Genomic DNA, 26,203 nt, shown 5'->3' with positions numbered 1-26,203 from the left:
TCTGTTTTATAACTTACAATTATTTTATTTCAAGAAGTACAAGCAGTAAAAAGTTTTTATTGGACAATGCTAAATATACATAAAAAGCATACATACCTCCTAATTAATTAAAATGTAGAATAAATAATCAACTAAATATCAATAAACCAGAAAACAAGAAAAAAAATAACTGGTGCAGTTAAAATGCATCTTTCACAATAGTGTTACTTCCTTAACTAAACAGATCCAGTCATCATTAAGTCTTACCGATGTATGGTCCAAACACAAAAAAAGTCATTTATCCTGAACACATGTATATCAAAGTATCACAACCAAATAGCACTGTTAGTTTGCAACCCCTTTATTTTATACAATGTACAAAAAAACTATAATTCCCTCTGAAGATGTTTTGCCTTCATCATTCAACAAGAACTACCAAACAATGTGCCCATCAAGTCCTGCTCAGGATATTGCTGTTTATACAACAAAGTATATATATATCTATATATATTTAAAGCTGCTAAGTGTCTAGAAAGAGAATCTCATGTCGGATGTGTATCCCAGTTTATCTAGGTTGGGTATGCAGGCAAAGTTGATCATGGGCGGGGGCCCACACATCAACACAAGGCTGCCATCCCCAGGGACAGGCAGGTGGTCCTTGATCATCCCATCATTGATGAATCCCGAACAGTACTTCCAGTCTGAAGAATACAAATAAACAAGTCAGGAGTTACCGGCATAACATTTTGAATTCAGATGTTTTCTTTATTATATTCTAAAATCAATAAATTTGACCATTCAGCAGTGAAATTTTTTTACTCCCACAGCTACATTTTCAAAAGAAAGTTATCTGTTTGCAAGCAATGCTTGTAATAACAATGGCACACCAGTATTCCCACTTGGTGGATGTCAACGCTGATCCGTTATTTGGTCGGCTAAGTTTCATATATTAACAATGATATTAGGCAGAGTGATGTTCAATATGTGAATTTTGGATGCCTGGTGACCACATATCATTTTGGTATAATTTGAAATAGTTTGCTGTTTAGTAAAGGAATATTTAAACACTATACTGAAAAACTTACAACAAACTAGCTTTTTTGGCCTTGAAAGTTGCAAAATATGTAATTTTTTGTTTGATTATAGTTGAAATAAAAAAAACACACACTCTGCAATGACTTTATCTATGAACAAGAGCTGTCACAGTCAGTGACAAATGCCTCAAAGTCTGACCCAGTACAATGAATAATGCAATTACTAATATGCCTATATTCAGGAAGTGGTATCATAAACATAAAGCATATGCCAGGAGTGATGCAGTTCAACGCAGAGACATGGGTCATCCACACAGCATGTCTTCTTTTGGTACCGAACACATGCCAAGTAATTTTAAAATCCCTCATGTGCATGACAAAGTTACAGCCCTGACATGAGCAACTATTCTGTAGCTGCATTCATGCAACATTCCAGAATAATAAACCTCTAAGTATGACCTTGACCTTTGCGGTAGGGTCGTAGGTTTTGCACACAGCACACAGCTTTTGTGTACCGAACACATGTGCTATTATTTTGAAAATCCCTTTGTTCATGACAAAGTTACAGCCCAGATAAGCAGCATTCAATAATGATATATTTGTTTGCATGACCTTTGAGGAAGAGACGTGAGACTTGCATCCAACAGGTCGTCTTTATGTACTGAACACATGGGCCAAGTAATTTTAAAATTCTTTTTGAATGACAATGTTACAGCCTGAACACGAAAAATGGATGGACCGTGAGATGTTTGGCTTATTTGTACATAGGATATGTCAAACAGCACCAAACATACAGGAATATCTTGACTTCATTACTTTGATAAACAAATAGCTAGCCGCTATAAACATAATCAATGCTAACCTGCGGGTGGTTTGTCCAGGGTGTACCAGAGCTTGAAGCGCCCAGGGTATGCCTGCTCGATGTCCTCCAATTCTGGCCTCAACAGAATGTCCTCCTCTGTCTGGGGAGATAAAAGAGGTAGGCCATGATCAGATGCTTTCATGTTAACACACACTGAAAACCTATAGGATTAATGTCATTAACTTCTTAATTGTTCATGTTGTCCATGTGGTTTACATTAATAATTCATTATCCAACACCAATTTACCTATGGGAATGAGAAAGCACATGCAAAGCTCACATACAATGTTAACATCCTATCAGTTTATCTCCAATACATGTACATGTAATTCACAGACAATTTTTTTCAACCTTGTTGGTAATAACATATTCCAAATGTGGATCTGTGCACACAAGATTTCGATTTTTAATTATCATGACAAATAACAAAGTTAATAAATAGCACTAGGTCTTCTTAAAACTGTGTACGTCAACAAGGAGAAAACTAGGATTCCTACCTGGTTGGCAAAGAGCAGGGCCAGTTCTGTCTTATCCTCCTTGTCCTTAAGAACATGTCTGATGAGCTGTAACATCGGGGTGATGCCCGTGCCACCAGCAATCAGACCCACCTTCTTGGCTGTCACAGTCTGTGGCTCTGACTTCTTGTCAGCACGGATCTTGAACACGCCTAAAATAACATATTGAAATGAGGTTATTGCCTCCAACCTTAAATACTCAATCAATAATGTTGAATAAAGTTTACCACTTAAATGTTTAAATAGTGCAGATCACATCTATGTGTAAGTGACAACAACAATATTACAAGAAGCATTAAATCTTCAATACTTACATTGTACTGTATTTGGAAACGTTTTCATATTGCAAATTTGGATGCATCATACAATATTTATTCAATAGCAATTCATAAATTTTATCATAAGTATAACATAGTCTCATACAGTGCTGTTGTAATTTTTCATATAAGATAATGAAGTTAAGACGGAACTGGTTAAAATCTTAACAGTACAAACTTATGTCTCCATGAGAGAAAGAAATGTCCAGAAGCCAAACCTATCACAAGCTATACCTTTTCCTTCATATGTGAGCAGGCCGGAGGGTCCACGTACGTCAATATAGTCCCCTATCTCCATGTTATTGAGGTACTGGGACATCTTACCACCATCCGGGAACTTGGGGTTCACATTCTTGAAGTAAACCTGAAATCACAGGTTTCACAGTTTGAAATTCACTTCTTTCAGAGACAGCTACCGGTATACAATAGAATGGTCAAACTAAAATAAATTGGTACACCAAAAGAAGGGTTCAGCCCAGCCCAAAAATATAGATATACTAAATACATTTAAGAAACTTCCAAACAGAGCTTTAACCTCAAAATATCACAAGGTGGACAAATCAACACCTCATATAACAAAGATAATTCAATGAGTAATTTTGGTACCAAGTGTCAGACAATTAAGGCTTTATCACAATCCATGAATACAATAATTTATCAGGTACATTTTGTCTTATACTAGTATTACTTTGATGACGAGGTCCATGTAACCCTTGTCATCATCACTGGAGACAGGTGTGTAGGGACGGATCACCAGCTGCCCATCAATACGGGCCGAAAGGTAGATGTGCTGTCCTAGCAAATACACAGAAATACATGTATATGAATAAACATCATTTGAACAATTATTATACTAAGCTTGTAGTGTATACTCATTTAGAATACAACCTACAATTACAACCAATGAAATTGCAATCATTAACTACAGGGCTTAATCATTAAGAATTTCAACTTTCACAGGTGTTTAAAGGTCTGCCCACTGTAACTCATCCGATACAAAATCCCTGCGTCAGATTTTGTGTTGACAATGCCTCAGCCAGTGAAATTGTATTCTAAATAAGTTTGATGACCTGAATTAAAATCTATATGATAAAGAGTGGGCAGAATGAGCATGAGTGATTCATCTTATCTAACTATAACAAAGTAATGATACTCAAAAACTTTTCATTTTCAGTGATAGAGACCAGTTTCAATTACCTTAAGTGACTTTCTCATAAATCTTTATATGCCTTAAATTAAAAGGAAAACATTAAGACACTTAAAGAGTCACCCATTTTCCAGCTGTGTTCTTTTTCAAATAGATCTTAACCATCGGCTTAAATATCAACTCATGCCCCCAATATGAACACAAGCATACTTCAGAGAGCCCTTACCGACAGGAAGCCCAAGGATGTGATCCATGGAAGGCAGGGCAAAACGGAACCTCCGTGTGTCATGGCTAACTTCCTGAAACAGAATCATTTTATTTACATGTTCAAAATTAACATACTGACACATTCAAAATTCTTTGTAAATCAATAGAAATTTGATAGTAATGGAATACAAAATGAAACTTAAAGAATACCAAAAACTTTGTCAAACAATGGGTTTAAAGAAATTAAACAAAAAGTTAAATACATGATTAATGTCATCATTGTTAACTTATAATCCTGAAATATTTGATGATATGTCAATATATTCAAGTAAAACAAGTACAGCTGAACTGTCAAAAATGGTGTAAGGAATACTGCAGATCACAAGTATATCCATTAAACATTAAGAGCAGTAGAATTTGAAAGTTAACAATGATAACTTTAACAAACACTCTAAATTTTAACAAAGTGTGGGACAATTGGCCCATTATTTCTGAATAATTGTTTTCCAACATGCTCCCTTCTCATTCATTTAACAGAAATACTAAATGTCTTTAAAATGGCTTTTTCTCAAAGTGGGTGAACTATTTGCTATATACATAAAGTGTAAACTAAAAAAAAATCAGCCATATAAGATGATTTTTTTTTATTATCCAGCTACCATACCTCCCTGTCAATAAGCTTGAGTGGATATTTGATAGTTGGGTCCTGGAGTGCCACAGGGGCCTTTTTCTTCTTGTCCCCGAAAAGGAACACCTTGGCCAGCACTGCGGTAACTGCAACCACAGCTGTTCCCACCACCACTGGCACACCCTGGAAACAGCATGGCATAAAATAAGATGATTTATACCAGTAATTCTATAGCTAAAAACTCAATTAATTTCTTATATATTTTTCTATCCATTTATGTAAAAATGTATGTATTTTAAATCTAAAAAAAGTTGTTCTTATTCAACTTCTCATTCAATATCTGTTTTCTTTGTTATAAAGCTATAATTACCGGGTAGTGTTTTGTTGGAAAGTGTATACGTTACTTTTATGCCCTACTAAAGTGTACTCTGTGTTACTTAATTACCTTTTTTCACAATAGGTTATGACACACATAAAACTGTATACCGCTATAAAAACATGAACACAATTAACAGTATTTTTTTTGCAAATCTCACTTTTCCGTAATAAGGTATAGTATGTAACAGGATTTAAAGAAATCATTGTGTATCCCTAATATAAAGAGCATATTTTTTTATTGCAGTGAAATACATTCATTTTTAAATAGTATTTTGTCAAATAATTTGTATAAATGCCTTATGATTTATAATGAAACAAAAATATTTCTGCTTCACAATTTTTTGTTTCTTATCATCCACCGGACTGAGTTAAGACTGAGGTCAGGCCACAGTGTAATACACAAGCTGTTTAAAGTATCTCCATTAAAGTGGTTATTTAAACAACAAAGCAATTCTATTTTTATATAAACCAAATTGAAATGACAGTTTAGTATTTAACCAATGTATTGCAATGCCTGCATGTTTCTGGTTTTATATTTATTATAAGGATGACAGATTAATCCAAGGTCATCCAAGCTGATGACTCATAATTGAGAAAAATGACAGTTAATGGGACGTGTACACATTCCTAAGGTCAGACATCACAATATCTAATAACTATTGAAATGTGAAGAAATTCTTGTTTCATCAATAAAACATCATCAAAATTAGTAAAGAACTTAATTGTATTAAATTAATAATAAATAAAGTAATTAATTAAGAATGTGGTAGAAAAAAATTGATTTGGCAAAAATGTGTTTAAATGAAATATTTTAAAAAGCAATTGTCTCCCCCATTGTGTGGTTGTACGTGAGAAATAATCAATGATTGACATGAAGTATGTACTTTTGGCATGGAGACGAACCAACAGTGACCTTGAAGTTTGGCATATTCAACCATTTTCAATAGTAAACATCTACTGCATAAGATCAGTATATATTCAAAATCCAGAGGAGTCATCAAGTTGCATACCAAGTATGAAGTTCCATGGCCCAGGCAGTCTTTAAGTTATTGAGTGGGAACCTTAAGGTCACTGCCACCTTGACCTTTGGGCCTACTGATCTCAAAATCAAAAAGTGTCATCTACTAGTCATGAACAACGGTGTACTAAGTATTAAGTTCCTGGGTGCAAGCGTTATATAGTTATTGAGCGGAACAGTTTTTTTCATCTCAAGGTCTCTGCGACCTTGTTTTACTGATATCAAAATCAATAAGGGTCATCTACTAGTCATGACCAACTGACATAACAAGCATGAAGTTCCTGGATGTAAGCATTCTTTTTTTATTAAACTAAAAAATAACATTTAAAAAAAAAAAAACTTAAGGTTCACTTGAAGGTCACAGCGACCTTGACCTTTGAGCTTCTGATCTGAAAATCAGTAGGGATCATCAACTAATCATGACCAACTCGCATACCAAGTATGAAGTTCCTAGACCCAAAGGAACGTCAGTAATTGAGGGGAAACTGTTTTCTCAACTCAAGGTCACCACCACCTTGACCTTTGACCTACTGATATTTAAATCCACTAGGGGTCCTTTACTAGTCATGACCAACCTGCAAATGAACTATGAAGTGCCTGGCTCCAAGTTATCTTCAGTTATTGAGAGGAAAGGGCAAAAACAATACATCAATGGGGGACACATAATTATGGTCAGCAGCACAAAATTAGGGTTGCTTTCCCAGGAGCAAAACGAATGTGTTACACCTTAGTTATCATTCGAATAATTATTAAATTACTCGAATAATGATGACTGATGCATTATTATTTAAAATGTGAATGAATTATATTGTTAAAAAAATAAAGCAGTACATGCACATCTTTTACATGTGTGCATTATATTTATTCAACAGTGTGACAATAACCAGTACTCACTATAACAAGCCACCGATTCATCATTTACAATAATAAACGTATATGGTTTCATTAATTTATCCAGCATTCATTCATTTGACCTTCACTTCAATGCACACTCATCTATCCATACAACATCAACATGTTTCTCTGTTTCCATATATCTCAAAAAAGAAAGAGTGACACCTAATTTTCCTATAAATGAAAAGTGAGAGATAAAATGTACTCTGGCAAACTATTCAAATACAATATGACACGTGAATCATAATATATATTATATGACATGTTGAAAGAACATCAGGTGTTGGGAAAACAGGTAGATTAGTCACTTTACAATTTATTTTCAATCATAAAAAAGTTCTTTGAAAGTTGGAATGAAGAACCATGAAAAGCGTGTTTTTTTTATTTATCCCCCCCCCCCTCAAAGGAAAAGCAAATCTAAAAATTTCAAAGGCAGTGACCCTTAACAATTTTAAGCAGCAAATATGAAAAGAAAGTGAAAGTAATCATTTTGTGAGAATTATGTATTTTGAAAATAAAAAAAAAAAACATGTTCAGAAAAACATTTAATGTTCCTATAGACTTGGGTAGGGTGTATTGAGATTTAATCTCAGAATAACTTACCCAAGTCTATATACATATGTATTGCCTTTAGAACAAGATGACTTTTGTAAATATAGGGGGAGGATTTCTCAGTTTTATAAACATGTTTATTGTGATTTAAATAAGCTTATGGACAGTTTCCCCAGTTTATTTATACAGCTAAATACCTTTTACCTTTGATGTTATTGATAATGGAGGCTTGATCATAGGGGTGCGTCATAAAGCCCTTCAAATGTGACAATACTGAGACATACCCAGGTACAAATTAATAGTGGTGTGTGTCCTACCCATAAAGCTAGGTCGGTAAAGCTAATGGCCAAAACAAACTGATCTGTCATCTATTAAAAAAATACAAGTCACCTTGATAATTTCCTTAATATTGAAAAGTTATATCACTAGATTCAATTTACCCATGCTTCGGAACCTGGCATAGCTTAGTTCCTTTGGAAAACAAAACTAATGACAGCTACCGGCTTCAGTTAACACAAGGCTGGTTTACATCTGCGTAAATTCGCAACAAAACATTTATCGAAATTCGCTCGAACCAGTCGGCAAACACAAGGGAGACTACTGCGTTTTAGTAAAATTTATACTGGTCAAAATAACTAGCGACTGACACAATATTGGTCGGAAAACGAGTTTAGTTCCTTTTTAAAATGAGTACTCTTGTTGACTAAGCCATTAATTGAGTTTATGCAAAGTTCTTTAAATTAAAGCGTTTAGGCCCCAATTCTGCTCTTCGGTCCAATAACACTCTGTGCAGTTCGAGAACAGAGAAGTCATACTGGTAATTACAGGCAAACTCTCAAGGTCCCAGTACTAGAAAATTTCGGCAAACCATATACAAAATATACTCGATAAATCTTTAAAAAAAGAATGTAGGGCATTTATGCTATTCCAACACTTAAAGTTACATTTTGATCCATAAACATACATATCTTAGATTAATTTAGGTCACTGTACAGTACATACTGATGATACTGTAAAGATGTTATATGAACTATCCAACTTTTTTTCAATGTCTAAAAAAAAGAGTATTTTAATAAAAGATTTACCACCAGAAAATTACACAAAGTACCCATTTCCAGATTGGACCTTTCTGGACTGAGCCTTTTTTGAAGTTGGCAATAAAACTTAGAACTGGGTTTTGAATTTCTATTAGCCTATCTCTTCACCTTTGTGGCTGCATTCCAAGTTTCAATTATCTTCTCATGAATAAGCTACACCTTGTTACATAAAAACAAAACGATCAAACATTTTTTCCTCAATTTATTTCTCTGCATCAACATTATATAGGAATTATTCACATAATAGTTATTGTAACACATTTCTTTTAACTTTAAATAATTAAAATTAAAAATCTGAGATTACATTAAAATAAAGTTTTGAGTCACAAGCAAAACCTACCATAAGGACATTTAAAAAACTTTATCTACAAAAAACAATAAATAAGAAGATTATTGTTCAGGCTATGCTAACATCAATACCTAATGTCCAACAGTTATTTTAACAGTTGTTTATTGAAGTGATATTAGGTTTCAAATGCCAAAGTTTGGGAGTATTTATAACCATGTCATAACTTTTAATCAAAACAAAAAAAATATTTGACAGTTTGAAGCATTTCAATCTCCATGAGGACAGGAGGGTAATACAAAAAAAGACAGGATGCAGCACCTTTAGCTAAAAGCCTAGTCATGGACATGCAGGTCTAAGGCTGCTCGGTTCTATGGACACAACCATAAGCTTTGAAAACCATAATAAGTGATTACATTAACTAATATTGCACTTCATAAACAATGACAAAAAACGCAGTACAAAAGTACCAATATTTACATGCATAAAATCATGTACTCTACTCAAAGCGAAGCACATACATCTACACTCAGACATCGAAAAAACTACCAGCATCTACCAGCCAGAAAATCTTATTTTTCACACTTCTTTTTTTTTGTATATAGCAACTCACGCACGCTCTCACGCATGCGCACACAGACTTTAGTATAACTGCTTCTTTTATTGTCCTATTACATCATGTCATGTATGAAAATGACTTCCATTTTCACATTAATATCATAGGACTCCCATTTCCACTTTAATGCCACAGGACTATTAGCTATTGTTTTATACACTTTCAGTCAGGACTTTACAATCACTCTCAGATGTGGTTTGCCCGGAGAAACTGTATTAGAACGTTGAATAAGGTGTGAAGGAACCACCTACAGGTGGGTGGTCATATCTGCCAGGCTGCCCGTGATGACACATTTGTTGTGGACTTGCTCCGCATGTGGGTTCTGAAATACAGAAGTGTATATGCTAAACAATTATATTCTTAATCATGGCTCAAATTATAAAAAAGGGCATATCCAACCAAGAAAGGGCATATCCAACCACGAAATGGGCATATCCAACCAAGAATGCCAGTATCATTCACCAACATTTGTCTGTTGTTGTTGTTTTTGCAGGTAAACAAGAGGCATAACTCAGTCTCAATATTGAAGAAACCAGAGTTATGTTCCTTGCAATTATATTTACTAAGTAAATACCTGAAATAGCTTTCCAAAGACTTTTATAAATTTTGTAATTTATTTTCTATTATGACTTCAACTGAAATTTTTCATAATTCGTCTAAATTACAAATAATTTAAATTTAATAATTAAAATTTAAATTTAATAAGGGATTTTTGCAATGTAGTACATCATATTAACATCATTTATGTTAGCATTAAGTTAAACAATCTGATGATGAGCCCTTGACAGCTATTCAAGATAACATACTGATATTTTTCACTTAATAGATGGATACATACGACAATGGTCTTGCATGTTTGGTGATGAAGGTTGATTTTGCCAGGTTGCTGGTTGTTCTTGGAGGCCCAGTACTGATTTCATCACTGGAGTTCAAGGAGGTATTCCTGAAACGCATACCAAATTTCGAATGAGGAAAACACTCAGTTTAATAAGACTGACAAAATATTGATTTAAAACCATCTATAGTGGAAAAAATGACAATCAATGCACAGTTACACATGTACCTTGTTCAACACATGATATCAAATAACACATAAATACTACATGTAGTTAAGTTCATTCACACTTTCAAAACATAGAATATATGCTGAAGTATTATAAAGCAAACATAAAATGCATTATCTTATGTCTGACTGGTAAAAGGGGTACATATATATCAGAATAATTACATTATAACATTGTAAAATAGTGTCAACATGTATTACTTTGATGAGTTGAGTTTTTTCTTGTTAATGTGGGACTTGGTGGCCTGCATGTAGCTGGGAGCTCCGCCAGAATGTTGCTCATTCGTCTTTCCTGTAAAACACAGAAACTGCTTTAGCCATATATTTAAAAGTACCTGATGCAGTCAATGTCTCTGACAAATGTCCAAGAATTCTTTATTTCATAAGAAACAAATATATACGATTATTATTAAACATGGCTCAAATCAAAAGAGCTTCTTTAGTACTCAAGGGTTTATCATACCCAGAATGCGTCATATCACACACCAACATCTGTCTGTTTTTGTTTTGTTCTTTGTTTACCTTATCAATACTAGATTTATATTGATTATGCCAAAGTAATGCTCCTTGCAATTACATGAGCCTATTGTCTATGGCAACATGTGTATCAAGTTTCATTTGAACATGTGTATCAAGTTTCATTTGAACATGTGTATCAAGTTTCATTTGAACATGTGTATCAAGTTTCATTTGAACATGTGTATCAAGTTTCATTTGAAAAACGTTTTATGAGTTGTTGCCTAAGTTGATGTATTTGCACGATGCTGACTTTTTTCAATATACAAAAAAATTACAATACATCAAGGAAAATTATCAAAATTCTGGGGTTTATTTTCTTTCTGCCAACTGGCTCTACCTTTCTATCACTGGTGGACATGAACTACATACCACTAGTAAGCAGGCTACTTGCTACAAGGGAGGGGATCCCATAGCGACTCAGGCTATCACAGTTTTCCTTGTCAAACAGCTGGGATGGCGTTAACTTGTCTCCAGAACGTCGCTTACCAAATGGACTCTCACAGGATGACCTACAATGTAGTACATGGCAGAAAATATTGATGACTATCAGTTAAGAAGGAATTATTCTTTACCCAATTCAAACAGATTAAAACAATGTTGCGCATATATTGGGTTTGTTTTGATTCATAACAATGGGGAAATAATCTTAAACATACTGCTTTTGCTGCAATTAGATAATTCTATTTGGTAATGAATATTAAATCATTTTTATGAAACTTCAAAAGACATTGTTAACTTGTAGTGTATATTAAAATCAATGTCAGTGTTGGGTATTGAGAGGAAAGTGTTACTGTTGCCTACTTACCTAGAGCTAGTGTGGCATATTGAGAAGGGAGTGATTCTGTTGTCTACTTACCTAGAGCTAGTGTGGCATATTGAGAAGGGAGTGATTCTGTTGTCTACTTACCTAGAGCTAGTGTGGCATATTGAGAAGGGAGTGATTCTGTTGTCTACTTACCTAGAGCTAGTGTGGCATATTGAGAAGGGAGTGATTCTGTTGCCTACTTACCTAGAGCTAGTGTGGCATATTGAGAAGGGAGTGATTCTGTTGTCTACTTACCTAGAGCTAGTGTGGCATATTGAGAAGGGAGTGATTCTGTTGTCTACTTACCTAGAGCTAGTGTGGCATATTGAGAAGGGAGTGATTCTGTTGCCTACTTACCTAGAGCTAGTGTGGCATATTGAGAGGGGAGTGATTCTGTTGCCTACTTACCTAGAGCTAGTGTGGCATATTGAGAGGGGAGTGATTCTGTTGCCTACTTACCTAGAGCTAGTGTGGCATATTGAGAGGGGAGTGATTCTGATGTCTACTTACCTAGAGCTAGTGTGGCATATTGAGAGGGGAGTGATTCTGTTGTCTACTTACCTAGAGCTAGTGTGGCATATTGAGAGGGGAGTGATTCTGTTGCCTACTTACCTAGAGCTAGTGTGGCATATTGAGAGGGGAGTGATTCTGTTGTCTACTTACCTAGAGCTAGTGTGGCATATTGAGAGGGGAGTGATTCTGTTGTCTACTTACCTAGAGCTAGTGTGGCATATTGAGAGGGGAGTGATTCTGTTGTCTACTTACCTAGAGGTAGTGTGGCATATTGAGAGGGGAGTGATTCTGTTGTCTACTTACCTAGAGCTAGTGTGGCATATTGAGAGGGGAGTGATTCTGTTGTCTACTTACCTAGAGCTAGTGTGGCATATTGAGAGGGGAGTGATTCTGTTGCCTACTTACCTAGAGCTAGTGTGGCATATTGAGAGGGGAGTGATTCTGTTGCCTACTTACCTAGAGCTAGTGTGGCATATTGAGAGGGGAGTGATTCTGTTGCCTACTTACCTAGAGCTAGTGTGGCATATTGAGAGGGGAGTGATTCTGTTGTCTACTTACCTAGAGCTAGTGTGGCATATTGAGAGGGGAGTGATTCTGTTGCCTACTTACCTAGAGCTAGTGTGGCATATTGAGAGGGGAGTGATTCTGTTGCCTACTTACCTAGAGCTAGTGTGGCATATTGAGAGGGGAGTGATTCTGTTGTCTACTTACCTAGAGCTAGTGTGGCATATTGAGAGGGGAGTGATTCTGTTGCCTACTTACCTAGAGCTAGTGTGGCATATTGAGAGGGGAGTGATTCTGTTGCCTACTTACCTAGAGCTAGTGTGGCATATTGAGAGGGGAGTGATTCTGTTGCCTACTTACCTAGAGCTAGTGTGGCATATTGAGAGGGGAGTGATTCTGTTGCCTACTTACCTAGAGCTAGTGTGGCATATTGAGAGGGGAGTGATTCTGTTGTCTTCTTACCTAGAGCTAGTGTGGCATATTGAGAGGGGAGTGATTCTGTTGCCTACTTACCTAGAGCTAGTGTGGCATATTGAGAGGGGAGTGATTCTGTTGTCTACTTACCTAGAGCTAGTGTGGCATATTGAGAGGGGAGTGATTCTGTTGCCTACTTACCTAGAGGTAGTGTGGCATATTGAGAGGGGAGTGATTCTGTTGTCTACTTACCTAGAGCTAGTGTGGCATATTGAGAGGGGAGTGATTCTGTTGCCTACTTACCTAGAGCTAGTGTGGCATATTGAGAAGGGAGTGATTCTGTTGTCTACTTACCTAGAGCTAGTGTGGCATATTGAGAAGGGAGTGATTCTGTTGTCTACTTACCTAGAGGTAGTGTGGCATATTGAGAGGGGAGTGATTCTGTTGTCTACTTACCTAGAGCTAGTGTGGCATATTGAGAAGGGAGTGATTCTGTTGCCTACTTACCTAGAGCTAGTGTGGCATATTGAGAAGGGAGTGATTCTGTTGCCTACTTACCTAGAGCTAGTGTGGCATATTGAGAGGGGAGTGATTCTGTTGTCTACTTACCTAGAGCTAGTGTGGCATATTGAGAAGGGAGTGATTCTGTTGCCTACTTACCTAGAGCTAGTGTGGCATATTGAGAAGGGAGTGATTCTGTTGTCTACTTACCTAGAGCTAGTGTGGCATATTGAGAGGGGAGTGATTCTGTTGCCTACTTACCTAGATCTAGTGTGGCATATTGGGAGGGGAGTGATTCTGTTGCCTACTTACCTAGAGCTAGTGTGGCATATTGAGAGGGGAGTGTTTCTGTTGCCTTCTTACCTAGAGTCAGTGCAGGTGTTGACGGGGAGTGTTTCTGTTGTCTACTTACCAAGAGATAGTGGGGAATGTTGAAAGGGGAGTGTAAGTATTGCCTACTTACCTAGAGTCACTGCAGGGTGTTAGACGGAAGTATTATTGTTGCCTACTTAAAGAGAGTCAGTACTTAAAGAGAGTCAATGTAGGGTGTTAAGACTAAGAGGGGAGTTAACTATTGCCTGCTTACCTTGAGTCAGTGCGTGATGTTGAGAGTGGAGTGTTACTGTTGCCTACTTGTCTCAGTGGTGGTCTGTCTGGGGTTGGGGTCCTCACTATCTCAGCATAGCTCTTGCCTGCAAGGTTCCAAAAGAGAACAGTAAATTACACCAAATGATTAATATTTTATTGCTGTTTGATAGTGAAGTTTTTAAACAAAGGCATTAATTTTCCAAGAAATATTTTAGGTTTTATAATTTTATGATAAAAACAAACATCAGTAGGAGGATATTTTACCTTGATGAGGACTTTTTTCGCTGTCATCAAACTGTATAGACCTCATGGCTTTACTGACAACAGGCTTTTCTGACCCAACTTGTGAACTTTTAGTGACAGTGTATGATTTAACACCGGTTTCTGTTGATTTTGATTTTGTAACTGTTTTATGTTTTAAAGATTTCGAGACTGTCTCCGGTCTTGCATCTCCACAAAGGATAGTGCTATTAAGTTCAATTACATTGTCTCTGCCCTGTCGTTCTCCACACTGACTAGTTTCCTCAGTACCAGAGAGATTTTGTGAAAGGTTCTGAGGTCCATCAATAAGCGTGGAAACAGAAGCTAGACTGGCCACACTATTAGCAGACTGGTCCACAATAGTGCTGGTTCCAGACTCATTCTCTCCAAGACTAACTGGTAAACCAGTCTGTGATTCTTCAACACAGTTACTGTAGTTAAGAGCTGGTTCAACTTGTCTAGAGTCACTGTCACAAGAAAATGTAGAATTTAGACCACCAGCTTCACACAGATTGCTTGTGTAACTATGTGTTTTGGTCATGGACTTTACAGGAGAATTTTTATTAGCATATGAACACAAGGCACTATTCTCATTTTCTTTGATCACAGATTTTGAGACAGAAGAAATGTCAATGTCATCCACATGTGGTAAAATTGAAGAAGGGATGCAATTTTCATTTGGATCTATTGTGAATGTATCATCAAGTTTTTCTGACTCTTCTTCAGAAATGGTTTCTTGAATATCGTTAGGATTCACATGATGTATGTGTGAAAACTTTTTACACTTTGTTATGGTGTCATTAATATGTGAAAACTTTGAATGAGAGAGATCCCTTTCAGGACTTGCATCCTCATTTGCATTGACATGGTCAACTGTTGTTCTCACACTCTCACCTGACACGGGTTTCTGACTATCACTCTTAGTGAAGTTTTTATGCTTTGAGCTATTGTTAAAACTTCTGGAGCGATTATCAGTAACTCTATGGTCTCTGCATTTTCCATTATTTCCACTTGAATTGAAGCTCTTCTTATCCATCTGTGACTCAGGTTGAGAAAATGACCTCCTTCTGCGACCAGAACTCTCACTTTGTGACCTGTGTTTGAACCTTGGCCCCTGTGTATTAGGGATAATGACCTCTCTCTGCCCTCTATGGTTAACCCTGCCTGCTGGCTGCTGGGAACGGGAAGGAGCTAACATCATCCGCTTTGCTTTAGGTGGTGAACACTCATCAACTGAAAGGTATCATTACGATGATAGCATCCATGTATATATATAACTAGAATTCCACAAACTGGCTATGTCGCTTGCTTGGAATTGAAGATAATTAAACAATAATTAATTATGAGTATAACTGATGTAACTAGAATGATATATTTAATAACTGAGCTTGTAGCTAACAAATACTGTATTGTATATTTGGATATTGTCAAATACATGTACAAAAATTCATGGTCAATAACTAGAAAAGTAAATGTTTCAATCTGGTAAGCTATCAAACTTGCACAATATATCATACTTATAAAAATCACTATTTTATCAAATTTGGTAATAACTGGATAAAAAATATAATTTCACACCTTTTTCGGATGGTTAGCTCTCTAATATATATTTGTGAACTAACAAGGCAAAAAAGATGATATTTTGATAATTAAGTGGCTTTAACATAAAATGTTTATGGATATGATTATCAAAAAACGTTTTATGCGTTTAACAAGTGTTCATGTAGTTTAGACAGAGAACTTGGTCAAATTTTAAGAAATCAAGTACCATTACTCCAAAGGTTATAATGTGATATGGCTTTTGATCAAACTCAGTCAAATTGTTATGCCTATAAACAATGTCTTAAACTAAACAGTAAGTTTGGAAAAGATTTGATAACTTTTGTTCAGAAATGCTCGGGGAGGAGAGGGGACAAAGTGAATTTAGTCAAATTCTGACAATTCAAGGACGTAACTGTAGACTGAACAGTAAGTGTGTTCCGGCTGGTGGTCAAATTCTTCGTGACCCAGTGTAGTAAAGATTGTATGATAAAAGCTCATGTTAAAAAGCACTGCAGATATTGTGAATTTGGTCAAATTTTTACTGCTTCAAGGGCCACAACTACAGAGTTAATTATGCATTATTGCTGTTGATAAAACTAAGGCAAGTAGTAAGAAGTAAGGCAGACATGGAAGTGTAAAGCCTAAGATGACAATGCGGAACTGGTCACTAGACAACATGTTCCCTGTATTCTAAATTTTTATTAAGATGAACAAAATATTTTATTTATTTTTACCAGACATAAATAGAACACCACAACACATGAATACCTTGGTATGGTAATGAAGGCCCAGCTGACTGCAGTGGGGCAGTGAACTGGAACACCCTCTTGCTTCCTGCAACAGCCGGGCACTCTACTTCACTCACATCTGATGATGAACAGAAAAAAACCCCTGTATTTACTTGTTTTGAGGTTCTGGCATTCCTAACCATTGGCTATACAACTTATAAGTTACATGATTCATTACAATGTCATGGTCTTTACATTTATACATTTTAATCTTTCATATTTTTAAGGCCTTTTGTCAGGCTCACAAACTATCCTGATCAGCAACCAACTGTACCTGTGTTAGGATCCTCAAATTTGAGTGCAGTGGTAGGCAGTCTGAGCATGTCGGCCAGTGTGTACCCCCTGGTGTATGTCACCCCTATCTCACTGTCCCCCCATGTGACCTCTTGACCCCCGACCCTCGCCAGGACTTCACTGTATGAACCCGCTAGGTCAGAGGTCAACATGCCATGACCTTTGATGATGTAGTGCTGTTGTCGTAGTAGCTTCAGAGAAAGGTGTAGTAACCTGGAGCAAATAAATTATAAATCAACATGGCCACGAACAGAGAATGAGGAGTGCCTTGAAATATATGTTGTTACTCAGTGGGAAAAGAGGTATTACTCAACAATAATATCAAAGCTGGATTATGGTCATGCTGTGCACGTGTATATATATATTGTGTCTTGCAACTGCATGTGTACCAAGTTTCATTTTTGTAGTTGTTCAAAGATTTTTTACTTCAGGCCAAGGTTTAATGTTTTTAGAAGCAAAAGCTGACGCCACCTTTACTTTTAATCAAAAACAGAATCCAGTGATTTTTTTTTGGAATTATTTTTAACACCAGTCCTGTACCTTGCAAATTGGGGAAAAAAGTCGGAAAAATACAAATCAGGCCAAAACAGCTAATATAATGGCAAATATACATGTTTTAATTTTTTATGCATACATCATGCTGTGAAAGAGTAATTCTTGTCAAGATTTTGTTTATATTTCAACAAATTCATTGCTATTTTATTCATTAACATAATCTGCATTTGTCAAATTGGAATTTTTTTATAAAATTTTGGCAAAAATGGACAGTTTTTCGAAAAGAGTAAACAGCCTTTAGAAGGCAGCGAATTGCACCAAAAAAAATCACTGCAGACTAGCTAAAAAAACTCTTTAATGAATGACCAATAATATTCATAAAATTTCTTGGGATTTGTTCAATATCATATTTGAAATTGAGAAACAACTGAAAAACTGACAAACATGCGAATTCATTATTCTTTAAAAATCTGCTGTCCTTGTATCAGCTTAAGATTAAACCACGTAGTTCACCTGGCTTAATACAAGAAGTTACAAAGGAATGAACATGTAACACACCTCTCATTGTGTGCCAGTTCCCTCTCCTGACAGCGAACCACCTGGCGTGAGTACTCCATCTGTACATTGGAGCTCTCCAATTCTGACTGCAGATGATGCACCTGCACTTGCAGTTGTAACACCTATAATAATAAAAGAACACTAATGTATGACATACACCTGTAATTAAAAAGGAACACAAATGTAACTTAAAAACTTAACTTAAAAATGCACATATACTTCAATGTAATGCAGAAAATAATTTTTAAACCCAAAATCATATTTCAATTTAATTTTTCAAAACCTTTGTTTCTTATCAATCCCATTTTTTTAAGTTACCATGTTCATTTATCAATGGCTCTCCCTTTGTCAAGACACTTCATGCATTTGTGTTGCTTTCATTCAATCAAAAAGAAAAGCTGTATTTTCAAATTAGATCCAAACCTCAGGAGTTTTCTTGTTATTCTCGCCAGCAGCATGTGACTTCATCTTCTGTAATGTGTCTGTAAGGTGCTTGCAGCTTTCCTTAACCTTGTTCCTGGAGGACTCGGATGAAATCTCCATACAGGACGTTTTTTGGCGAAGCTCGTTCAAGAAACCATCCACAGTTTTGGCATTCTGTTAAAATTACATAATGGGTATAAAAATTGGATCACATACAATTACTTCTGCCAATGTCAGCAAATCACAACGAAAAAAGATATTGTCAAATGTATTCTTTTGAGACTAAATGTCAAATAAATTAATTCCTCATGTGTTTTTTAACAAAGTTTTGTATTTTGATCCAAATCATCTGATGATCATAAAATGTAAAGTTTGGTCGAATTAGATATCCTGAAAATTTTATTACTTCAGAATGGCTTATATATTCCAGTTTCATATAAAGCATGGTACTTCACCTCTGCACTGCCTGGGTCATCCAGTACTTTGATCCTGGAAAGAGAGCGTGCCTTGCGGTACATTTTCCACTGTAGATTGCGCAGGGTCACCTCCCCCTGTAGCTGCTCACTGACCCTGGTTTGATGGCCTACATATAAACGCAGCAGCTCTCCCTGGTACCTGGAAGAAGTAAACATACATTCAGTCTTGGTTTTCAAATTAAAACTTACAAGAGTGACTCATGAATGTGTACAACACAAATAACTTAACACTAGGTAATTTTTTTAAATAAATTTTACACATCAATTGAGGTTTTGCCTTCAGAAAAATGTTTTTTTTTCTGATTTCACAATATCAGTTCTCAAACAACTTATTATCTGTATTTCTAATATGAATATGATTACCTGTTGTAACACACCCTACATGTGACATCATTGTATACTAGATAAACATTCCATTATGTAGCACCTACCTTGCCCAGTTGGCAACCTGCACTACACTAGCAGCAGGTTGGCGTGAGGATATCATCTTCCCATCCTCGTACGCCTGCAGCTTGCCCTTCAGCTCCTTGATCTGACATACAAATACATAAGTTTGGCTAGGAAAAATTTACATGTTGCCATCGCAATATCAGTCACTAATAAAGTTTAAAATGACTTTGAAATCTAGGAAAATGCCTTGAAATATGAAAAATTAGGTACTTAACAAAGCACAGTAAATAAACATTACAATGATTATCTTTCCTCAATAATTGAAATAGCAGATAAACAATTATAGTTCATGTACCATGATGATGAACGTGTTTTTTTACCTCTTTTCTAAGCTCTTGTACAATCTTCCCATACTGAGCCATGTGGAAGTCAACATTTAGCACATTTTTCTTCAGCTGAAATAGGAGTATCAAAATCAAGGCCTTTCTAGAATGTTTTACAAAGTTTTCTTTATGTTCTAAGTAAATGTTCTTGATGGGAACAGCCGTCAAACAGCCACGAACGCGAGTCAACTTTTCCTACACCATTGTACAAAAAATCAACTTGAAAGTTAAATTTCAAAAAATGGTCTAATGGTTGGAGCCTTAATCTCATAAAGGGGTTTGATACTGCAGTTAAAAATAAAACAATAATTGCATTTCAGTTTCAGTCAATATGATCATACCATATCAGCCTCACTGAAACGCAATAATTGTATAGTATCAGACAGCATAAATGTTCTGACAGTAATTTAAACATCCTTTAACAGCAATCTTAAAACCAGGTTAATGTGGTAAACACATGTTAAAGTAACTTCTGACACTACACAGATTTATTAGCTGTTTTAGGTAAATAAAGGCATATGATATTGCATAAAAATCTGGATAATTCTTTACATTAACAACTTAAAATTGACACTTACTGTGGCCTTGATGTGTTTTGCTCTATCAGCATATCTCAAGGTGTTGTATGTGTCTTCATACGACATGGAAGAGGGGCTGTAAAACATGCATTAGCTCATAATTGTTGGATGAATAACTGTTGAAATTAGGTAATGTACTTAATGAACAAGTGCATTTTCAAGACTTTTAACGAAGCAAAGCAAAACAATGACAAGGACTGTACAGGTACCAAGCTATTTCTCTGAACTATTTTGAAAGGTGGTGATAATTGTATAAAGAGAAAGAAGCAAAGTTTCTGCTCACCTGACAGCAGCAATCATGACAGTCTGGCAGTTCCCACCCAGAGAATCCTTCAACAGTCGCGTCAGCTTGCTGTCTCTGTATGGCACAAAACCCTTGCTCTGTATGAATATCATAAAAAAATATCGTAAGTGTAATTGGCCATTTTGCTGCTTGGAATATAAGACACATACGGGAAAGAAAAAAATGAACAAGGATATTACACTGTGACTGTCAACTATTTTTAAATCTGGAAAAATACAATCAAAATGCTTAAATTTAATGTTAAATTGAATGTACAATAATTTCCGTTTGCTGAAATAAATAATGTAATAGTCTACTGACCAGGAAAATATGTTCATAATTCGTTATTAAGAAAACTCCCATTACTTCTCAGTGACCACAAACCTTATTTTCAGCCAAGGCATTAATCACATTCCCCAGAGCGAGAAGAGACCTGTTGATGTTGGCCCCCTCTCGAAACCGTGAGCCCTTGTTTTTGGTTACTGTCGCCCTCTCAGATCCTGCCAGGTCTACCAAGCAGAGTTTGGCCACCCGAACCTCTGTAGAAATGTTTGCTGTCCGGTCCTTTTGTCTCACAAAAACCTACAAAAGGACAGAGAATTCTCATTATCTGACATGCTTAGCATTTAAAAGAATAACAAATAAAATCAAGAACACCATTTTCCTTACAATTTAAGCTAGACCAAGCCATATTTACTCTAGTTAAAACAATAAAAGAATTATTTGATTGTGCCACATAACTCTAGCCTGTACAAAAATAAAATACAGTTTAAAAACTCTTAAAGCTTACTCCAGTATATATTCCATACATATGAATAGAAAATAATGGGGTTTTCCAGGTTAAATGTTTTATATTTAAAAAATGGCTTTATACCTGAAGGACAGCGTGAGAACGTGAAGACTCTGCATTGGCATCTGTCGGGTGTTGAGTTCGGTGCTGGTTTCCAAACTGCAGCATGTACAATAGTTCCTCTGCAGTCTTAGGCTACAATACACACAATGAAAAGTATATTCAATACGTAGGTATCATATATCTAACATGTTAATATTTTTATCATAAATAAGCTCAAACTATCAAAAAATAAATGATTATTGTTCAATGTCCCTTTTCATATATATATGTATAACAACAAAGACTTATGAGTTACAGAGATCATGTTTAATCTAATATTGACACGTTTTCTGTTGTAAAAATAGGACAGCTAGTATATACCTTATGAAGAGAGAGACCAGGAATGATGACGCCTTTGCCGGGATCTTCCCTGACAGGCAGTACACTTCCTGGCATCAGCAAGTCCCGTATGGTCTCATTGTACACCTGAATTTACAAATTCATGTAAATAGATTCATTTTTTAATTGTCCTTCCAAACTACATTATATCTATTTAATATTATATTTTTTAAAAGAAGGCAGACAGAATGCATTGCAGTTAAATAGCCACTTGAAATATGAATATGGTTACATGTAAATAAGAAGTTAACAAATACAAATAACTGCTAAATATATATGAGTACAATGTAGTTTATATGTACTTGATTTTCATCAGACCTATTTAATATTAATGATATAATCATTAAAACAGAATTTCAAAAACAACAAATTAAAGTCAAACCTCGAGATATGAGACGGCAACATCACATGTTTTGGTGTCCTTCATTTGATCAATGCGGTTGTACAAGTTCATCATGGTATGGTACATGACGCCCGGGTTATCTTGACTACCCAACATTGTGTGGGTCTTACCAGCCCCTGTTGCTCCATATGCAAAAACTGAAAAGGAGTTGTAAACAGGGCTATACAGGTTTCTGATCACTGATTAATAAATAATACTGAAATGATGAAATAACTAACTTACTTCTTCATCAACTTCATTATACACATGCACCTATTCTACTGACACTTACTATGGAGCTTCTTTTAATTCAGAAGTACTCTTAAAACATGAAACATAACAGTACCTGAGCAGTTATAGCCATCCAACAATCCATTTAGCACTCCTTGTGTGGTTTCATTAAAAATATCAATATTGTTAGCACTCGGGCCAAACACATGGTCAAATGCAAACTTCAAGTCACGATTTGCTCTCTTACGAATATCCCTGTGTTTTCTACTGGTGCCACCATATTCATTTGATGAATTCTCTTTTGGATCAAATATCAAAATATTTTCATCCACAGCCTGCACAACTTCCCTGTAGTTGCCTTCAACCTCCTTCACATTTTGTGGTCTTATGCGAACAACAACTTTAACATTGCTTTTTGAGGACTCTTCTGATTCCACATCAGGTTCATGTGGCCTTTTTCTTGAGCTTGAAAGAGGCATGTCTGGAAGAAAGTTATATCATGATAAGGTTTGATCATAATAACAAGGTATCAAAACAGAATATCTCGGTAGAAACTGACATTTAATCCCTAAACATCAAGACAGGTAGGTGAAATAACAGGGGGTGATTTTTTTTTATTAAAATTGCATTTAGAGAAGAATTTGATGCTTGAAATAGACTATCAAAGGTTATATTCATATTATGCCATGTAACTGCAAAAGTATTTTGCACAAAATAAGCATTTAATACATTAAGAAACAGGTTTTACTTTATTCTTCAATTTTGGTAAACAAGGCTTTTAATGACAAAGTTTTGCAAATTTATGTAAACTGCAGGTGCCCTTCATGTATTTACCAGTTTTGGCAATTAGGAATGAAAAAAAAAACTTTTAAATTTTTATGCAAATAATTTATCTGATGCATTGCTACAATGAGCGATCAGGGAGACTTTTTTTTATAATTTTGACATTTCTTATGTATCCCTGTTACGCTACAACTCTTTACCATTAAACACTGGGCGAATACTAATATTATGCATCGATGTTGAACAATAATGGCAAAATTGTTCAATATATACCAGACAGTGATCTAAACCGGATTGAATTTGTCATAAGAGTCGTTATTTTCACATAAATATATTCTGGGTCACGAATACCGTTTTACACATGTACACAACCTTTTAGCTTTATCCCAGACTTACAGATATCGGGATACTTGATATACAATCAACACATATAGGTGTGTTATGATATCTGAACATGTATTGGCATAATGACAAAAATATTTGTTTAATAGTAGGTAATAATATTTTTGTTGAAATTTGAATTTATAATGGAGATAATCCCAAATTTCAGCTGCGAGGTTTCTCTGCACAAGAAGAATGCCGTTCTTTTTGCTGGGATGGTGGATGTCTTGAGTCTGCCATAGTAAAAAAAATTGTCAAAAGACCGTTGACGGACATTTAGGTGGACAAATCTGACGCATTAGAGTTGTTCACAGTCTAGCTTGTTTTTGTGATCATTGACCCGTAATCCCAATCAGAATGAAGGGCCCAAAATAATATGTATATGAAGTATTTGCCATATAAAAAAATATTGTAAAATTCCCACTCATGCTACACTGAAATGCTCTGCAACATTCCTATTCAGATTTGTCTTAAACATAACAATGGGTAGTTTAAGCTTGTCAGATCTAAACTACAAACTAAAAAAATGTTGGGCTTGACTTGCAGACAGGGTATACCTGAAAGCTTTCCAAAGTTTAATGCCATTTAAAGCTGAATTAAAAATGCATAAAACATGTTAACCCAATAACCCACTGGAGTTGAAAGGAGATCAAATTGAGAAGATCATGCGAGTATGAAAAACAATTGTAATGGGACAGTACTAATGTCACAAGGGAATTTGTATTTTAGCATGAATCAAGCAATTTAACACGACAAAACTCACTTTAAAATATTTATTTTGTGCACTTCCGACATTTATTGTTTTCAAAATATGCTCGCTTTGAGACAATGATTTCGATTGGTCCGCTAAAAGTGCTAAATGCAGTACAAAACGGTGGTGCCAAAACTCGGTATCCGGTAACAACCCGATACCGTACATGCCGATACCGTTATGTTTGTTCTGGCAGAGGACACAATGCCACTTCCAGATTTTTCCCCACGGATTTCATACTGACACATTTACTTTGGTTTCACTTTTTTCGCAATTGATCATACTTCAATAAATGTATAACTCATATTTCTAATTAACCTCATTTGCCCTGTATAATGGAATAAGTGATTAAAAATTGCACATATATAAAACATTTTTTATATATACCGAAAGAGTATATTTTTGTCGTAATGTAAATTCTTTAAATACAAATTATTTACTTAGATAACACAATCAGAAGCACAAGCGGCCAGTTTCAGTGTACAATTTATGTAATGAATGACGAAGTCTCGATAAAGATATTCTTAACTTTCTGATCCAACGATGATTTTGCATTTTAGCCTAATTGTTACCAATATCAAGAATACTTAACATTTTAATGTATTGCGAAAATCTGATTTTGATACCACCAGTAATTGTGTTTTCTCTATTTTCTCATATAACATAAATGCCTTGTATCATCGTGACCATGTTTATTTATTGTTTCCTCCTTTTTTACATTCTCGTTCGCCATACTGATGATGCTTTGCGTTATATTTATCATTATCAAACCTCTGATGAATGAGAATGCCTTTTTATGGTATACCTTGTCAAGAAACGAGTTTAGTTTATAACAATACATACAGAATTAAGGAGTTCAAGACTGCGCATAGTTTTCGTGCACTTTATAAATAATTATATATATCATATTTCGTAAACATCCATATTTATCAATATTATTACCTAACCTAGCATTAAACAAAATAGGAATAAATTCATTATCTTCATACAAGATACAAGAATCTTTATTGAAAGTCGGTTATATGTTAACAAGAAACATTACCTCGCTGAGCTGGTGACCTGGAAATAAAAGCATATGGTTTTAAATTTGTAGGTAGGAGGTAAAATATTGGAACAAGTATTTACAAAAGCTGTTTCTTAATATATTCATGCATTAACATACAAAAAGTAATATGGATTAAAGCACTTAAATATACAGTGATAACATCAACCAGTTCTCCCGGCTGTACGGTCAATCCATACGCATACGGTTCCTGTTGAAATATAAATTATAAATTAAGGATAGTCGTATACATTGAAAACAACAAAACGTAAGAAGCAATATTTAGATTGGAAATACAGCGTGATACAGTGGTGTGTTGTTGGTAAAACTGTTAATTTAAATCCAGCCTGCTATAGATATATAGCAAAAAAAAATCATTGAAAGTATTACGAAGAGAAGGTACTTAATTTATCATGTAATTTAAATACTACTAGAATTTTCAGATCTTATCAGAAATAGTAGCGAATAATGCATGGATGCTCCTATGATTGGGT

At 35.3% G+C, this 26,203-nt stretch overlaps 2 protein-coding genes across 3 annotated transcripts; both read right to left on the bottom strand.

The window, feature by feature from the left end:
• Positions 1 to 8,106, bottom strand: LOC128229826 (NADH-cytochrome b5 reductase 3-like). 2 transcript variants are annotated; one of them, XM_052941653.1, is made up of 8 exons: positions 7,972 to 8,106; positions 4,726 to 4,872; positions 4,081 to 4,153; positions 3,396 to 3,502; positions 2,942 to 3,071; positions 2,373 to 2,542; positions 1,876 to 1,975; positions 1 to 680 (listed from the first exon to the last, which is right to left on the bottom strand). In XM_052941653.1, exons 1-8 carry the CDS (start codon positions 7,990 to 7,992, stop codon positions 508 to 510), a joined length of 921 nt encoding a protein of 306 aa, XP_052797613.1. In that variant the 5' UTR covers positions 7,993 to 8,106; the 3' UTR covers positions 1 to 507. The 2 variants fall into 2 exon arrangements, with proteins under 2 accessions (XP_052797613.1, XP_052797611.1); XM_052941651.1 differs by lacking the exon at positions 7,972 to 8,106 and adding an exon at positions 6,980 to 7,132.
• A 709-nt stretch (positions 8,107 to 8,815) lies between these two features.
• LOC128230328 (uncharacterized) lies at positions 8,816 to 24,725 on the bottom strand. The gene is made up of 21 exons (XM_052942511.1): positions 24,680 to 24,725; positions 22,868 to 23,233; positions 22,522 to 22,679; positions 22,122 to 22,226; positions 21,783 to 21,893; positions 21,293 to 21,490; positions 20,909 to 21,006; positions 20,626 to 20,701; positions 20,045 to 20,119; positions 19,706 to 19,806; positions 19,254 to 19,413; positions 18,799 to 18,972; positions 18,376 to 18,497; positions 17,303 to 17,535; positions 17,009 to 17,107; positions 14,702 to 15,931; positions 14,436 to 14,541; positions 11,482 to 11,621; positions 10,795 to 10,885; positions 10,369 to 10,473; positions 8,816 to 9,852 (listed from the first exon to the last, which is right to left on the bottom strand). Exons 2-21 carry the CDS (start codon positions 23,229 to 23,231, stop codon positions 9,792 to 9,794), a joined length of 3,807 nt encoding a protein of 1,268 aa, XP_052798471.1. The 5' UTR covers positions 23,232 to 23,233; positions 24,680 to 24,725; the 3' UTR covers positions 8,816 to 9,791.
• Between the last annotated feature and the right edge of the window lie 1,478 nt (positions 24,726 to 26,203).

The sequence above is a fragment of the Mya arenaria genome, chromosome 4 (genome assembly GCF_026914265.1).
Source record: "Mya arenaria isolate MELC-2E11 chromosome 4, ASM2691426v1".
Classification (NCBI taxonomy): Eukaryota; Metazoa; Mollusca; class Bivalvia; order Myida; family Myidae; genus Mya; species Mya arenaria.
The sequence above is the reverse complement of the archived record's forward strand: the minus strand, read 5'-3'. Positions and strand labels throughout refer to the sequence as shown.